General features: G+C 56.8%; 2 protein-coding genes across 7 annotated transcripts in view; one reads left to right on the forward strand and one right to left on the reverse strand.

Annotated features, from left to right (window-relative positions):
• The first annotated feature begins 1,847 nt into the window (after window positions 1–1,847).
• Sphk1 (sphingosine kinase 1) lies at window positions 1,848–5,728 on the forward strand. 4 transcript variants are annotated; one of them, XM_031353508.1, is made up of 6 exons: window positions 1,848–2,749; window positions 3,343–3,546; window positions 3,960–4,109; window positions 4,188–4,282; window positions 4,355–4,470; window positions 4,670–5,728. In XM_031353508.1, the coding sequence occupies exons 2-6, from the start codon at window positions 3,537–3,539 to the stop codon at window positions 5,445–5,447; spliced, it is 1,149 nt and encodes a 382-aa protein (XP_031209368.1). In that variant the 5' UTR covers window positions 1,848–2,749; window positions 3,343–3,536; the 3' UTR covers window positions 5,448–5,728. The 4 variants fall into 4 exon arrangements, with proteins under 4 accessions (XP_031209368.1, XP_031209367.1, XP_031209369.1 ...); XM_031353507.1 differs by having other exon boundaries at window positions 1,848–2,093; window positions 3,957–4,109; XM_031353509.1 differs by having other exon boundaries at window positions 1,848–2,093.
• A 1,042-nt stretch (window positions 5,729–6,770) lies between these two features.
• Window positions 6,771–16,796, reverse strand: part of Ube2o (ubiquitin conjugating enzyme E2 O) — a 49,569-nt gene continuing 39,543 nt past the window's right edge. For 2 of the 3 annotated variants that reach the window (XM_031351193.1, XM_031351195.1), the window contains exons 6-18: window positions 15,487–15,630; window positions 15,003–15,112; window positions 14,733–14,889; window positions 14,050–14,522; window positions 13,054–13,208; window positions 12,802–12,914; window positions 12,590–12,718; window positions 11,969–12,058; window positions 10,525–11,224; window positions 10,240–10,376; window positions 9,098–9,301; window positions 8,966–9,023; window positions 6,771–8,861 (exon numbers count right to left, since the gene is read on the reverse strand). In XM_031351193.1, coding sequence (XP_031207053.1) covers window positions 8,194–8,861; window positions 8,966–9,023; window positions 9,098–9,301; window positions 10,240–10,376; window positions 10,525–11,224; window positions 11,969–12,058; window positions 12,590–12,718; window positions 12,802–12,914; window positions 13,054–13,208; window positions 14,050–14,522; window positions 14,733–14,889; window positions 15,003–15,112; window positions 15,487–15,630 — 3,138 coding nt within the window. In that variant the 3' untranslated portion in view covers window positions 6,771–8,193. The remainder of the gene's footprint in view (window positions 8,862–8,965; window positions 9,024–9,097; window positions 9,302–10,239; window positions 10,377–10,524; window positions 11,225–11,968; window positions 12,059–12,589; window positions 12,719–12,801; window positions 12,915–13,053; window positions 13,209–14,049; window positions 14,523–14,732; window positions 14,890–15,002; window positions 15,113–15,486; window positions 15,631–16,796) is intronic. The other variant, XM_031351194.1, reaches the window with a different exon arrangement.

Consider the following 16,796-nt stretch of genomic DNA (forward strand, 5'->3'; position numbering starts at 1 on the left):
AGTAAGCCCTGGTGGTGGTGTGCAATACACCAGGCTGGCTAACACACAGTAAGCCCTGGTGGTGGTGTACTTGGTCTCCCAGACTGGGGGGAAGGGCTTGGGGTTTGTTATAAGCTTTGCTGGGAATTGGTTTGACAGCTCCCATAAGGCCCTTCTCCTTCAAGAGACACAAAAGAAAGCCAACATCTTGTTCTCGTCCATTCCGGGCTCCAGGGCCAGGGATGCTGTTTGACGGCTTCTGGAGACAAAGTTCTTTAGGAAGGGAAAGGGTCTACAAAGTTGCCCGGAATGGGGGAGGTGAACAAGAACGAGAGAGGCAGAGACCAGAGAGGTGAGGAGGCCAGAGGATGAGGCGGCAGCGGACACAGAGGAGCCATTGTGTCGACTGGAACCAGCGCCAGACTGGAACCCCCCTCCCACTGGGTCTCTTCCGAGCAGAAAGGGAACCCGGCCCTGAGGCCCAAGTATAAAATGCGCTGCAGGCTGCTTTTGCTCTCTTCTTCGGACTGAGTTTCCAGTCAACCTTGCCCTGCGCTTGCCCGCAGAGTGTGAGAAGTTCCAGCCCCAGGCCTCCAAGAAAAGCGAGACCCTGATTCAGGTCGGCATTTTGAGCGTAAATTTACACACAGCCTGATATTTTCTTTCCCGTGCTTCAGTTTCTTCTTCTTAGTTGCTAATGACTTGCTTTTCGGGTTTGAGAGACACTCCTTCCTAAACTGTGGGAGAGCAGAAGAGGGTGTTTCCTATAGCTTGGGCAGCCAGCCCCCCTCCAAGCTCAAAATCTCGGGGAGAATAGCGTTCTCCCTGAGTCTGCTAGACACCGACGCTAGACCTGGACCCTAGGTCTCTCTGGTAAGGGGAGGGACAGGGTGGACCAGGGAGCGGAGCGGCAGAGAGCCTGGCTCCCCCGCAGAGCCCCCTCCTCCCACCGCGGCTCGCGTCCCCGCAGCGCGTGACCGCGGCACTGCGGCTGCAGAGCAGCTCTCCTTGTGCGCGCTGGCTTCCTGGGGTGTGAGGTGGGAAGCCGGGGATGCGGGTAGGTGGAGGACCAGATCGTGGTGGCCACGCGTCGCCGCACCGGAGGGTGGGTGATGACGCCCTTGCCCCCTCAACTCATTTTTCTTTTCTTTTTTTTGGTTGGTTGGTTGTTTCCGGGAGTTTCTCCACCCGTGAGCGTGTCGCTGAGTCACCTTCTCGGAAGGCACTCGGGGCGCTCATGACCCGGTCAGACTGTCCCCCGGCGGTACAGAGCCAAGGCATGTATTGTAGTGACGCGTGCGGAACCGCAGGTACAGCCTGCGCCCCTGGTCCTCCCGGGGGCCCCTAAAATAGTGAGAAGCTCGGTCGGGGACTCCAGGGTCCTCTGGGAGAGAAGCCACCTTCAAGGCGTGACCTAGTTCACTGCAACGCTTGCTTAACTGGGTCCGCTTTCCTCCCGGACTCGCCTCTTCTGGACTTTGTGAAGCGATGTGAAGAGAGGGGTGGGTGGGGTCGCGCGGGGGCCAGTGTGGGCGCGCTCGTTCTCTGGAACCGGAGCTAAACCAACGCAGCTACTTTGGGAGTCTGTTCTGCTGCTACCTGGATAGGTCACCGAGTCGGATTTTGGGAGTTTGTTTTTCCCAGTCTCCGCTAATAATCTTCCAGGAATTTAACTCCGGTTAGTCACAGACGCCCTCAGGTCATTTGCCATGAAATATATCACTTACACAACCGTGCGTCTTAAATGTTTATCTCCACCGAAGCGCATACACCCGGGCACGTGTGCAGTTTCACCCCGAGCTCTCCCTAAGGGGTGGAGAGCGGTGGGACCACGCCCCCATGCTAGCCTCTCCAATCCCGATGAGAGCCCCCATTGCCCCGTCCACACTGCTGGGTTCCTCCCGTTGGTGAGGATCGTGGATCCGGATCATCCGTGGCGGGCAGCATCCCAGGCCTCCATGGTGTTCCCTGCGGGGGAAGACTCCACCTTTGGAGGTTACTGACAAGGCTCCCGACTTCGTCCCCAAACCGGTTCAGCTTTCTCCCGAAAGGCGTGCCAGACCGCTGCGGGGTCGGCGGCTGAGCGATCGAGCGGCTGCATCTGGAAGCTAAAAGTAAAGGCACCACGGAGGAGCAGGGGAGGAAGAGAAGCTCGCGGGTGGCGGGTGACCCGACCTGGCCCAGAGCCAGGCCGGCAGGAAGGGTTCTGGATATGGAATTCTGATTAGGCTAGGGCCAGGCGACGCCAACGAGGCGCTGCCTCCCTACTGTGAGCGGCGGTGTCGAGCGAGGTACAGCCCAGGGTCCTCAGCAAGCGCAGAACCACGCGAAACCCGCTCGGATGCTGGGCGCCGGCATCCGGGCCGCGCCCTCACTTTCGCGCTCCGCCGATGCTCGGCTTCAGGCCGGGCTCCGAACCCCACGCCTTGCCGACTTCCGGAGCTCTTCCTCCAGCACCGGGGTGCACCGTCCTGTCCGGGGATCCAGCCCCTCGTCTACGCGTGGCCGAGCCCTGGGTGGCGGTGACTGTGTTCCGGGCGGTCCAGTGAGATCCGGGGCGGGTGGGGGACCAGAGCGGCGCGCACGGAACGCGGGGCGTGGCCAGGCCGGCCCAGAGGCTCAGCTCCCTCCCCGCACCGCCGCCAAGTAGAGCAAAAAGTTTGAGTCCGGAGGGGGGCGATCCCTCGGAGTCCGTGTCAGCCCAGTGCTGCAGTTGTTCCCTCTGTCGCGGGGCTGGGCCCGAGAGGAGCTGCTTTCCGCCACTGACTGGGTAGGGATCCCCCTTCCCCCGCGCGCGCCCTCTCGTAGCTGGCGGTGCCTTCGTGGGTCGGTGAGGGAGACGGCCCCACGCCTGCGCCCCAGAGCACACGCGCTCTCCGGCAGGGCAGACCGCATCTGTGGGTCCACCCAGCCCGGGCAGGCTTCTGCGGGACTTGGGCACTGTTCTTACGAGCGCGGCGCGCACCCCTACCCCACTCTCTCGGGGACTCAGCGGCTTCGGGGTTCAGGTAGGGGACAGGGCGACAGGGCAGGTTGCGACGGGGTTCTTCGTCTCAGAGAGTGCGCCTCGCTATGCTAGTTCTGGGAATTGTATGCAGTCGGACTCTCCACCAACCCCGAAAGGTGAAGAGCCGGCCCGACGGAGAGAGCCACGGGTCACTGACTCACGCGTCGGGCTCGAATCCGGTGTCCCCTGGAACGGAACGTTCGTGGGGTGGGAGGCTGAGTCTGGAAAGCTAGATCCCCGAGCCACAGTGGCATGCAGCACCCTACGCGAGGTCCAGGGGCTCTGGTTGGGCACTCTGTCCCGCATGCATGGAGCCGGGGCAGCGAACCCCATCACTCTTTCCTCCTGTCCCTCAGATCTGGCCGCCTCGGGGAATGACGAGGGCGCTCTCACAGCCCAGGGAGGTGGAGAGGGCGAGCCCCACGGCCAGTCGCCAGACACCCTCCTGGGCAACACCGATAAGGAGCTGAACGCGGGAGCCGCGGTTACCTCTCGCAGCGCCGGGGCAGCACCAGTGGCCCCTTGTCAGCGGGAGCCAGGGGACTTGGTTATGGAGCCAGGTTTGTGGGGTAAAAGGTACAGCGCTGTGCCACTCCCAGACAACCTGTGGGAGGCCGCTTCCCCTAGCCGGGTTGAGTGATCAGTTACCCAAGAACTGGGATCCTCCACCCGTGTCCCCGCAGCTCTCTTCGGCCCTCTAGCGGCTGATTGTGGGCATTGCCACTCTGTTTTTCGTTAGAAGGTTTCTTTTTATGGGTTTGAGTGGTTTGTATATGCGCTAGGTGTGTATTTGTTGCCCTTGAAGGCCAGAAGAGGGCGTAGGGATCCCCCGGAACTGGAGTTTGGGACCATTGTGAGCCACCTTTCCGGTACTGGAACGGAACCTAGGCCTTCTTGAAGAGCAGCAAGTGCTTTTACCTACTGAGTCCTCTCTCCAGTCCCATCTGGCTTTGTTGTGTTTTGTTTGTAGCAGACTGCCCCCGGGGACTGCTCCCGCGGCCGTGCAGAGTGCTGGTGCTTCTGAACCCCCAAGGTGGCAAAGGCAAGGCTCAGCAGCTCTTCCAGAGCAGTGTGCAGCCCCTTCTGGAGGAGGCAGAGATATCCTTTAAACTGATGCTTACGGGTGAGTACGGACCCCAGAGGGTGAAGGGAGCATTTCGTGCCAGAAAACCAGCTCTGAGAACATCAATTCTCCCACCAGAACGGCAGAACCATGCCAGGGAGCTGGTGTATGCTGAGGAGCTGGGCCGCTGGGATGCCCTGGTGGTCGTGTCCGGTGATGGTCTGATGCACGAGGTGAGGGTTCAGCTGGAGGATGCTCTGAGGGCTTGGCGTGGTTTTCTGGACTGAGAGACTCTGCTTCAACAGGTGGTGAATGGGCTAATGGACCGGCCCGACTGGGAGACTGCCATCCAGAAACCCCTGTGTAGCCTTCCTGGAGGCTCTGGCAATGCGCTGGCAGCTTCCATGAACTACTATGCTGGGTGAGAGCTGAGGGTCAGAGTGGGCATCATGTCCTCTAGCGCCATTTTCTGAGTTCCTGTGGGAAAAGTGCCACTTTCTTCTGGAGCCTTGTTTTCAGCTTACTGGCCCTAGGGAGCCTCCGTCTGCTGTCACTGGCTCCAGGGACTCCCTAGGACCTCTGTTGCTCTGCTAGCCCCCATCTGACCTTTAACCTCACAGGTACGAGCAGGTGACTAATGAAGATCTCCTCATCAACTGCACACTGCTGTTGTGCCGCCGACACCTGTCACCCATGAACCTGCTGTCCCTGCACACCGCTTCTGGACTGCAGCTCTATTCTGTGCTCAGTCTGTCCTGGGGTTTCGTTGCTGACGTGGACCTCGAGTCCGAGAAGTACAGGCGCTTGGGGGAGATCCGTTTCACCGTGGGAACCTTATTTCGACTAGCGAGCCTGCGCATCTACCAAGGCCAACTGGCCTACCTTCCTGTAGGGAGTGCTGCCTCCAGGGTACCTGCTTCTACTCGGGTGCAGAAGGGTCCGGTGGACACATACCTTGTTCCTCTGGAGGAGCCGGTGCCTTCTCACTGGACCGTGGTGTCAGAACAGAACTTCGTTCTGGTGCTGGTGCTGCTCCACACCCACCTGAGCTCTGAGATGCTTGCAGCGCCCATGGGCCGCTGTGAGGCTGGCGTTATGCATCTGTTCTATGTGCGTGCGGGAGTGTCAAGGGCCACGCTGCTGCGCCTCTTCCTGGCCATGCAGAAGGGCAAGCATATGGAATTTGACTGTCCATACTTGGTTCATGTGCCAGTGGTAGCCTTCCGCCTGGAGCCCAAGAACCAGAGGGGCGTGTTTTCTGTGGATGGAGAGCTGATGGCATGTGAAGCCGTGCAGGGCCAAGTGCACCCAAACTACCTTTGGATGGTCTGTGGCAGCAGGGATTCCCCATCCGGCTGGGACTCCCAGCGGAGGCCACCTCCAGAAGAACCAGTGTGACTGTGCCTTTGTTTACTCTGTCTACACTGATGGGCCCCTCCCGTGCATCCATCTCTTGGTATGGGAGGCTATTTCTAAAGCTCTTATGGAGGTGGTGGGGACCCCTGCAGAGAAAGCTAGAAGGTGGTGCTATGTCCTGGAAAGAAAGGCTCCACCCTCTAGTTCGAAGGAGACCCCGGGGCAGAGTCCCACTGGCTGGGCCAGTTGCATATAGAAGGCACTCCCCATTGCTCCTGACGACCTTCCCTGAGAACCAGATTCAAATAAAGATACTTTTCCAACCCGCTGATCCTATCCTAGGGATTGGGAAGAGAATGGGGTCTTAACACCAGCAAGGGCTATGGCATTGTGCTATCAGGGATTGAATCCAGGGTCTGATAGCTAGCTAAATGCATTTAGTTATATCCCATGGGACAGTCCTGTTGGGGTTGGGCACTTCAACCCTGATGCCCTCCAGAGGCCCTCAGCCTGGCCGACAGCCAAACCTCACACAGGGGAACTCAGGCTGTGCTCCACCTCTGGCCTCAAATACAGGGCATTCGGAGTGGACAGACCTGCAAGTTAGGAGCCTCAGGGCACAGCCTGTAGACTGTGGACCTTACTAGGTTCTGTCATGGCTGATTTCCTCACAGAACCTGGGACCTGCCCTGGGGCCATTTACATACAGTTCAGCCCCGTGGGTGTTCACATGGAGCTACAGGGAAGCCATCATCCATGCTGGGTGGGCTGGGTGGATGTTCTAGTATGGTATGGTTTCCTGTGCTCCTGCCTGAGGGGCAGCTTTGGTGGATCCGCACTTTGTTGTTGGGACCCTATGAGGCGAAGACTTGCTTACATCTCAAGGAAGGGACTCTTCTGACCAAACTGAAAAAATGAGAGGCAGCAAGCAGTTTGTTAAAAGGCGAGCTGGGTGATATCCATGAGGTATCTCCCGGTTCACCCAAGACCTCAGCCGTCCCCTGCCTGCACTTAACAGGAATTCTAGGCAGAAACGAAAAGGAAGCTGTGGGGACATGGCAGATGCCAACCAAGCCCCTAACCTGGTCAACCACTTCACCCTGGAGCCCAGAATACTGACACCTGACCATTGCCAGACGCTGTGGTAGCAATTCCTGAGGAGTCCTGAAGGAGCTGAATGGCCAGTTGTCGGCTGCTGGGGTCCACCGCCCAGTGTGGGAGGCGACTGCTGTCTGGATATTCAACACTACCCTAACAGACTCCATGATGAGGGCCGGAGGCAGGACTCACTGCCACAGTCTCCCTTGGGGAAGAGGCATGGGAGGGTGGGTCCTGGCACACAGAAGGCAACAGCAGCCTGAATGAATGGCAGAGGCAGGTTTAATGTGCCATCTTGTTTTGTTAATGAGCCAACCCCCCAAAAAAAATGCAAGTTAAAAAAAAGTTTAATCACACAGCACTTTATACAGGTATTGTAAGCAGTAGGCATTCACATCTCCACGGGGACAACGGCCCGGGAAGCAGTCCCGCCAGGCCCCATGTCCTCAAGGTTCCTGGTGGGTGTTCCAGTTTCCGGCTCTGTCTTCCCAAGGCTCTGCTGCCCTGGTGGTCCTGGCACAGCACAGGTGTGGAGCCCACTTAAGGCTGACAAGACGCATCATGCTTTGGCTTTTTTTTGTGTTTTGTATTTTGTCTGTCTTTTTTTTTTCTAGTAAGAGTTAATAGTATCTTTGCTTTTGAGATTTATTTTTTTCAACCTTAAATATTACATACACCAGAAATGACAAGAGTTGTAATGTGCTCACCGGCATCCTCTCTACCTGGAGCTTCACATTATCAAAAGCTTAGAAACTTGTAAACCTCTGGGCCTGGGGGGTGGGGTGGGGCTCCCGTGCCTTCCAACCTCCTCCCTCAGATTGCCCTTGCAGAGAGAGTCTATAAGCCAAGGCTGACTGGAGAGGCTGAGCCACTGGATGGGAGAGGCCCTTGTCACACTGGCTGGCCTGGTTTGTGCAGATGCTCCTGTCACCTCAGTGGGGACAAAACGAGGCTGAATGGAGCAGATGACATAACAGCCCACCCACACAGGCAGGTCTGCCACTGTCACCGCCATCTTGGACTGGAAGAGCAAGGCACCTATAGCCATTTCTTTCCAAGCAGCACAATGTCCTCAACTGTTTCTATGAGGGCTACATACAACCTCTCCTGGTGTCACTCTGGACCTTAGCTTAATCCTAACCTCTCTTAGAGAGTAAGTTCAATAGGCCTAAGGGCTATAACGCACTGCCAGGCCAGAGCCAGCCACAGCAGCCACAGCTCCGAGATGGAGGTAAGGGGAAAAAGGACCTGGTATGGCAGCAGGAGGGGCTGGGACGTGGGAGGCTACGGTCAAGCTGGAGAGGGGCCGGGAGCACTGCAGGAGCAGCCACACTTCATGCAAGGCACGTCCACCCTTCTGCCATCTGTAGGTTCCTCAACACCCACCTCTGACCTGAGAAGGGACAGCTAGGGAGCAAGTGCCAGGACACTCTGCCTGGGGCAACAGGGAACGCGAGCGAGCTCCCAGTGCCTCAGGTGCCTGCCTTTGAAACATAACTGAGGGATAGAACGCAGCATCTTGGGACACTTCTTGCACTTCAGCATCAAACTTGCCGCAGGCAGGAGAGGGCAGCAGAGGGCTCCAACTGGGGACAGGGAGGGGCAGGAGGTGGGGCAAGATCTCAGGAAGGGAGGGAGCAGGCAGCGGCTGACCTCTCCCACCATGACACTCCCTTTCAAGCATGGGCAGCTACTTGTCCTCTGTGCTCTCTGGCATGCCCGCCTCCAGCAGGGCAGCACGGAACTGTGTCAGAACCCCCCGGATGCTCTTGATGAAACCCTTGGAGAGCGGGAAGAGGGGGAAGCCGATGTCAGGGTAACCGCTCTTCTCAGGCAGGAAGCTGCGGTAACTCTTCCTCCTCCTCTTTGGTCTAACGCTGGGAGGTGCTGATGCATCAGGGGCTGTCTCAGTCTGCTCTGTGTGCTCTCTGCTTGCTGAGGCGGGGCCCTGGGCGCCACCCTCTGAGTCTGAGCCCTGGGACCCTTCTCCAGGGGCCATCCCGACATCCTCAGGCTCTTCACGGCCAGAGTCTGAGAGTTCAGCTGCAGCCAGGGGCTCCAGGGAGCTGCTGTCTTTAGGAGTCCCATTGGGCAGTGCCCGGGCCCTCTCCAGCATGGCATGGGTTTCCAGCCAGGACTCGATTCGCTTTACCAGCCGCCAGCCACCCACACTGAAATGCTGCCGGATCTCTTGCTCAAAGACCTCAGGAGGTCGTCGCACCAACTGGGTCATGGACTGCACCACACGGATCAAGGCCATCTCGTTGTAGCAGCGACTATTCTCATAGCCTTCCTGCAGGCCCCGGTCACTGTCAAAGCCAGCTTCATTATAGTATGGTTCATTCACCAGGATCAGACCTGCCACAAAGAGTCCCTTAGTTAGTGGGACAAGCCCCACGAGGGCAGGCTTGCCTGTGACCCTCAAGAGAACAGACTGTCAGTGTGCCCAGAGCCCATCATACCTTGGATGGAGATAAGCACCTGGAGAAGACTAGATTTACTTGTCCACCTCTCTGTCCCCTGAAACACAAACAGAGCCTTTAGGTCTGTCTCAGATGGACACCAGCTCTCCTGGGCAATGGGCCCACACTCACCTTTCCAATCCAGGTACCTAGGAGGCTGACGCACACTTTCCCATTGTCATACAGGTTGGGGTTCAGGCGGCCGCTGCACTGGGAGAGGTAGCAAAAGTGGGGGGGCACCGCAGGGTAGATGTTGGGAAGCTGAATGTCAAATAGGTAGAGGCCATCTTCATAGGGAGTCCGAGTGGGGCCCTTGATCAGTGCAGAGAAGAGGTCCTAGAAGGGATCACAGGAAGGCTGGTGTCTGGAGTCTGCTCTCACTTCCTCCCAGGGCACTGCACAGATCCGTAGATCCCAGGGCAGCACTCCAGAGCCAGAGCCGAGGAGACATCTAACGTTTGCTTCCAGGTGGAGGTGGGGGTGAGGGTGGAGTGGGGGTGTCATAGTGGAGGGTCTGAGCTGGAGGGTAAACACTGGCCGAGGCCAGCGGAACTCGACAGCCAGGAAACAAGCACATGTGTACCCTTGCCAGGGTACCAGAGTAGAGCAGATAGAAAGTGGGAAACTGGAGAGAAAGAAGGACCCTCGCATAGGGTCTTGGGTGCCCTGAAAGGTGCCTTGAGGACTTGGAAAAAGTGTGCTTGGTTTTGTTTCTCTTACTCCCTCAGGTGAGCTGTGCCAAGCGGGGACTTCCTAAAAGAATTTTCACCAAACCCAAGAGAAACAGATGTCCCTGGGGTCCTTAAGCAAGGCTGGGTGTGACAACTTCTACCTGTAATCCCAGCACCTGGAAGACCCCTATAGGAAGACCACTGAGTTCCAGATTTACAAGGGCAGCTGTGTGGAAAGGCGAAATGCACAAAGGACCACATGCTGTGGCGAGAGAGGGCAGTGCTGATACAGAAAAGGGCCTTTGGAAGGAGCCGCTATGAGTGTCAAAGGCCTTGGGTTTGTGGGAGTGGAGAAGGGACAGACAACAAAGGCAGCCTCCCCCTCCTGCCAGGCTCCACCCTTTCAGAACCACACCGCTACCATGCTTCCTTAGAAGGGCGGACCACGGCTCCCAGAAGGGTGTCCACGTGGCTGCACGGCTCCATTCTGATACCTCGGGTAACTGAGCCACTACATCTGGAACCACGGCAAGTGGCACTGCTACACCTCAGTGCCCCAGGGCATCTGTACCTGCCTCCCCAAGTTCCCAGTAGCCCACTTGCCATTCTGTCCTCAAAAGTCTTGACCATGATGCCATCGGGCAGTGAGGTGGCCAGTAGAGCCATCTCCTTCCGTACTGTGCTGAAGAACTTCTTGGCTTCCGGGGGCTGGAACTCAATCTTCTTGAAAGAGTGATTTGCTGCAGGAGAGAGGAGTCAGGCCCGGACCGAGTGAAGCCTGGGTGCCTCCCACTACAACCCCCCAGGACACAGGGTGATGGCAGAAGCAGGAACCCCCAGGGGTTGGGGGGGGGGGAACGGGCAAGGACACCATCCATGGTGACTCACAGGGTGCAAACTCCAGCACAGAGAACACCTCGCCCTTGGCGCTGGTGAAGGTGACGCCAGGCTTGCCACCACACTGTTGACAGAGCACAGGTGTCTCGCTGGGCCAGTCGGCTCTCACTGGTGACTGCACCTCAGGCTTGTCGTCCTTGCGGTCTGCGTCGGGCACTGCCTCCATCTTCTCCTCCTCAGCGATGGCCACATTGTCCAGGGTCTTCTTGAGGTTCTCCTGAAGCTTCTTGATATCGTCCAAAAACTTCTTCTCTCGAGTTGGCTTCTCAGGCTCGACGGTGGGCGAGGTGGGCGAGCCCGTGAGCAGCTGCTCCACCGTCATGTTCTTAAGGCTCTCCAGGATCTTGATGGCCTCCTTTAGCTCCCGGAAACTCTTGGGAGGCCCGTCCTTGCCAGCCTTCTCCATTAGCCCCGCCACAGGGGCAGCCATGGCCACAGCACCCTGGATGGCAGCCGTGGCCGCCTCTTCACTGATTACCACCCCCTTGTCCTCCTCGGGGGCAGCCGGCTGCTCTGTAGGCAGGATGGCAGCCAGCTCTTCTATCTTGGGGTGCTCATCATCTACAAGCCCGTTGTCCGTCTCCCAGCTGTCGCTGTCGTCTTCCCACTCGTCTGAGGAGGCCCCACTGGTGCTGCCTTCCACAGAATCGTAGTCAGACTCCTCGATCTCTGACTCGATGTTGTATAAGTGCTAGGGGAAGAAGAGGAAATGCAGACAGACTCAATACTGAGGAACTCTGGAGTCTCCTCTTGCCCAACCTTCCATCTGAAATCCTGTCCCTGCTATGAGGTCCCCAGTTCTCTGCAAGGCTCCTCTCCCAGCTTGCACACCATGCGGCACACAAAGCTAAGTTAATACCTGCCCGTACTACCTCCTCTCAGGCTCTGGGTGGTCCGCCAGCATCTGGCCAGCGGGAGTGAGTGAGGGGCACAGGGGATCCTCAGCAAAGCCAGCGTAGCCAGGACTCAGGCCAGGCACTGGCGTGGTCAGGTCTTTGTGGGCTGAGCAGGAGTGGGTAACCTTCCTGGCAGGCAAAGCAGGGGCACTGGAGTTGGTCGCATTGTGCCCTGCTTTCCCCTGGAATGGCTGCCACAGTGGGGGATCAGCCCCCCTGTGCATTTGCCCACCCCGTGTGCCCCGGGAAGGCAGAGTTGGACGGCGGGTCAGCTCCAGTAGAGCAGAAGAAAGGAGCCCAGCTAGAGACGGCTAGAACTGGGGCCAGCCTGTTCTTTCTCGTCCTTACGTGTCATGGACTGTTCTAGAAACACGGCAGGAAATACCCTGCACTCCCCAGCACACTATGTGGTGATCTAGAGGTTTGGGAACCTCACACACCCGTGAGATTTAGAAAGCCTCTGTCCCTGTCCTTGGGCGTCTGTGGGGAGCTCCAGACCTCCAGGGTCTGAGCAGCCAGGGGCCCGGGTCTCGCCTCACCTGTGGCAAGATGATGGTTTTTGAGTTGTCAGCCCACACCACTTCCACTTTGCTGCTGACGTCGACTCGGGCCACCTGGCCCACTGAGGGCTGAAGGGCAGAGGGGATGTGGTCAGACACAAGCCAGAAGGACATAAGCACTAGTGGGTTGTCCCAGCCACCTCCCATCCCCTGGACTGGCAGCAAACGTTAAATGTCTTTCCCAAGTCTCCCCACAGGCAGTGTGCTGACCTCCTTGGCTTGGCACTCTTTCTTCCCCCTCAACCAGAGTTTGTCTCTGCCCCTTGTGTCTAGACTCCGTCTTGACCTTTCTCAACATCTCAGCTCTTCCTGCAGATCCAGCTCAAGCTCTATCTCCAAGCCTGGGCTTTGCTGCAGCTGACTGTGTGCTGCTCACAGCTGCAATGGAGTGCAGCCCCCAGGGAACCTAACTGCCAGGGTCCACGAAGCCCGAGGCCTCCAGGTGAGGGGGCTCCCTTCTCTAATGCAGGCCACGCCAACCATCCTGGGGTGCAGAACTGTAAGACTCTCAGGCCTCAGCTCCTGAAGCACCTGGTGGCAGTGAGAAGGACCGCAGCCACTACCTGCAGAGAAGCTGCAGTCCCAGAGCAGCATACCCACCTCATCCTCCTTGGGCAGAGCCCCATCCTCAGTGTTGCCAATGCGGATGACAATATCAGTTGTGCGGAAGCGAAAGTCAGGGTGGTCAGCGATGTCGTAGACGCTCACATCCTCCTCTTCTCCAATGAGCTGCGGCAAAAGCCGGGCTGAATGAGCCAGGCTTCCCTCCCTTTGCCAGAGCCCACCCAAAGGAAGCAGACCGGCATGCTCACCTCCACATCATCCCCACTTGGCCGCAGCTTGAACCACTTCACCATGCAGGTACGGCCAACATGGTCCCCAGACTGTACCACACCATAGACAGCAGGGTCTGGGCAGCTCTGGACTAGGGAAATCAGAAGGAACATGACAAGCTGAAGAGCTCTGGGGTGCCTGCCTGCAAACACACAGGCCTCGGCTGGCCTGTTAAAAGACCTTCAAAGAGTACTCCTAGACCCCTAACACTCCCTGGAGGGCAGCACTACCTCGCTTGTCCACCACGAAGTCTCCAGGGCAGAACTCATTGTTGTCCAGGTGATGTACAGGGAAAAGGTCGTTGGAGCGGATGTTGCATTCCACAGAGCCATCTTGCCACATCACATCAGCTGACGTCATCGTGGTCACAACTTCCACAGCCACCCTGTGAAGTGTAGGCTCATGAGCCAGGCCACAAAAATATGCTTCTTGTAGACAGAACAGGTGACAACCTTCCACCCCTTCCAGGCCTACCCGAGTCTCACATGGGCAGATGAATGTCTGGTGTGTGTAAAGCTCGCCCATGCTGTGCCCCAAATGTGATACAATCTCGGGCTAGGACCCACAAGGGAGAACTTAGGCAGGTGTGGTCCCAGAAGCCAGGTTAGGGAGGCTTAGCTGCTACCTGACCCCATCCTTCCCCCATGTACCCAGGCCTATCTTAGGCACGCCCATCTGGAGATGGGAGCAGCACAGCCCTCAGGGCACACAGCCTGGCTACTGAGTCTACGTGTGCACCGCAGGGTAAGGATGAGTCTACGTGTGCACCGCAGGGTACGTAAGGATGAGTCTACGTGTGCACCACAGGGTAAGGATGAGTCTACGTGTGCACCGCAGGGTAAGTAAGGAAGAGTCTACGTGTGCACCACAGGGTAAGGATGAGTCTACATGTGCACCGCAGGGTACGTAAGGAAGAGTCTATGTGTGCACCGCAGGGTACGTAAGGATGAGTCTACATGTGCAGCGCAGGGTAAGTAAGGAAGAGTCTACGTGTGCACCACAGCATAAGGATGAGTCTACGTGTGCACCGCAGGGTAAGTAAGGAAGAGTCTACGTGTGCACCGCAGGGTAGGTAAGGATGGGTCTACGTGTGCACCACAGGGTAAGGATGAGTCTACGTGTGCACCGCAGGGTACGTAAGGAAGAGTCTACGTGTGCACCGCAGGGTAGGTAAGGATGAGTCTACGCGTGCACCGCAGGGTAGGTAAGGAACACTTACAACTCACCTGTCTCCGGGCTTGAAGTCACGGGTGATCTTATTCTTCTTCCTCTTGTGTTTCCGCTTCAAGTTTTTGATGGACAAGGGAATGCTCTTTTTACGACCAGTGCCACTGCCACTCTGGGAGGAGGTAGTAGAGCTGGCAGAGGAGGTCACCGAGCTGGTGTCATCTGTATCGTCAGCTGCCTCATCATCTGCATCCTGCTCTGCCGAGTGTAGCCCGTCATCTCCACCCTCCTTCAAGAGGAAGGGGGGCAGTGGTTCGCCTGTCTCCTGAAGCCCCTCCGACCCCTCGTCCTGCATCTCCACGGGGCTGGCTGATCCATCGGGTTGCTCCTCAGGGCTAGCAGACCCTACTTCGTTCCCGGCTCTGGCTTCCCCTTTCTTGTCTGGGTCTTCCATGGAATGGTCTCTAGGACACTGGGTATCCGGGGCGCAGGACATGATTCTCACAACCTGTTTCTTCAACAGGCGCTTCACCTACAAAGTAGAACAAAGGGGAGGGAGTTGCAGACTGAGGCAGGCAGGGGCCTGTCTTGGGGAGCAGAGCTATACACACCTAAGTGGCCAGCAGGGTCCTCAGGGCTGTTCCCTAAGGCCTAAAGCCCAGACCCACCTTGCTGGCTGTGGAAATGGCTCAGAGCCAGTTCTCTGAGTGCCCACACACGCCCGCCCACCTCAAGGACATACCTTCTTGGCCATGGAGCCCTCCCCCTGGGCCTGGGCGCAGTGTTTTTCTGGACATTCCCAGGCAAGCTTGGCCGGCTCTACCTTGGATGGGAAGACATACAGACAGCGCTCCCCAAGCTGCCGCTGCGCATGGTCAAAGCATCCGAGACGCTTCACCCTGGAGAGAAACACCGGGAGCTCGCTAGGACGCCTGGTCCTCCCGTGCATTTATGGCCAGACCAAGCCATGCTGAGGAAGAGAGCTGAGGTTCTGGGGTAGGGGCACGCTCACCTGCCTAGGTTTTCCTGAGTGATGACCGAAGGTGGGGGGCTAACACTGTCCGTGCCCCCGGGGCAGAAGCTCTTGGTAATCCATGTGACTTTCAATTCTACAACCTGCACCTGAGGACAGTGGATGGGATACGCTCTTCAAATAACTGCCCTGAGTCCAACCCAATACAAACTAATCAATCAATCAATCAATCAATCATCAGGGTTAGAGTTAGGGATGGATGGATGGATAGCCAGATGTAGACTTTCAAGGTCTGCAACATCATCCACAGGTACAGTGTAGCCACCCACCCAGTAGGAGCCAGGGTCTTTTCTTGGGCAGGGCAAGTGCAGGGATCAATGCCAGTCAGCCACCCCATGACTAGAGCCTAGGCTGCTCCAATGCTCAAATCTCATTCAGGGCACCGGGGTTTGGGCACTGGGGAGCAGGCTGGAGGGCAGCAGTTACGGGACTCTGCCCCTCAGCCCACCGGTTCTGTCCTTACCTCCTCCACCACCACACGGAACTTGCTCTTGGTGCTGAGTACGGGCTTGACCCCTGAGAGCCACTGGACACTGGAGAAGATCTTGGCTGGGCCAATAAGTACTTGGCCTGGGTAGAAGCCATAGGAGTCATCAAAGAAGAGACCCTGCAGGGTTTGAGGCAGAGGAGTGCACATGAGTTGGCTCTAGTGTGATTTACCTTGTGCACCTGATGTTTTAAAGGGCAGCCTATTGCAGTAAACTGCTCCGTTAAGAATTCTTAGTGGGCTGGAGAGATGGCTCAGCAGGTAAGAGCACTGACTGCTCTTTCGAAGGGTCCCGAGTTCAAATCCCAGCAACCACATGGTGGTTCACAACCATCCATAATGAGATCTGACGCCCTCTTCTGGTGTGTCTGAAGATAGTCACTTACATATACTTACATATAATAATAAATAAATCTTTAAAAAAAAAAAAGAATTCTTAGCTATTAGAACTGCTTGATACTATGACCTTCAGTGTTGGTTACTTCTTGGATTTCTGGGAACAGGGTAAGTTTTTAAAAGCCAGCTGAGGCAGAGAAAAGGGGATGAAGGGCTGCCAGAGTAAGAAGAGAAGGCAGTTGGTGCAGAAGACATTGTTAGGAGACGATGAGCCAGGAGAGGCTGAGCTGAGCAGACAGGCTACAACAGTTGTAGCTTGGGGCTGCTGGTGTTGGGAACTGGGAGAAGGGGGTGTTAAGCAGACTGTTGGGGAGCAGAGGGAGCAACGGTTGGGAGAAAGCTTGGAAGGGGCTGGGCTGGAAACCGGGAGGAGGACTAGCAGAGAGTTAAGCAACTGGTTACTGTTCTTTTTTTCTTTTTAAAGATTTATTTATTATTATACTGTAGCTGTCTTTAGACAGTCCAGAAGAGGGCGTCAGATCTCGTTACAGATGGTTGTGAAGCACCATGTGGTTCCTGAGATTTGAACTCAGGACCTTTGGAAGAGTAGTCGGTGCTCTTAACCTCTGAGCCATCTCTCTAGCCTCCTGGTTACTGTTGTTAAAAGCCATCTTACAGTAGATAGCCTTGGCTAGTCACATGATACAGTCTCCAGGATGGCTGGAGCACAGTCTACAGAGAATATACTTTCCAAGCCTGGTGCAAACCAGGTGCCAGGACTCATTAAAATGCAGACTGTTCTAGGCCCTAACAGGCTCTCAGGCAATGCAGTGCTGGTGGTCGGGAGGCACTCAGGAGCAAAGCTCTAGAGAGCAATGGCAAACACCCGTGTAATCACACACCCTAGTACACCCGTGTAATCACACACCCTAGTACACCCGTGTAATCAC

This window comes from Mastomys coucha, unplaced genomic scaffold, assembly GCF_008632895.1.
Source record: "Mastomys coucha isolate ucsf_1 unplaced genomic scaffold, UCSF_Mcou_1 pScaffold5, whole genome shotgun sequence".
Taxonomy (NCBI): Eukaryota; Metazoa; Chordata; class Mammalia; order Rodentia; family Muridae; genus Mastomys; species Mastomys coucha.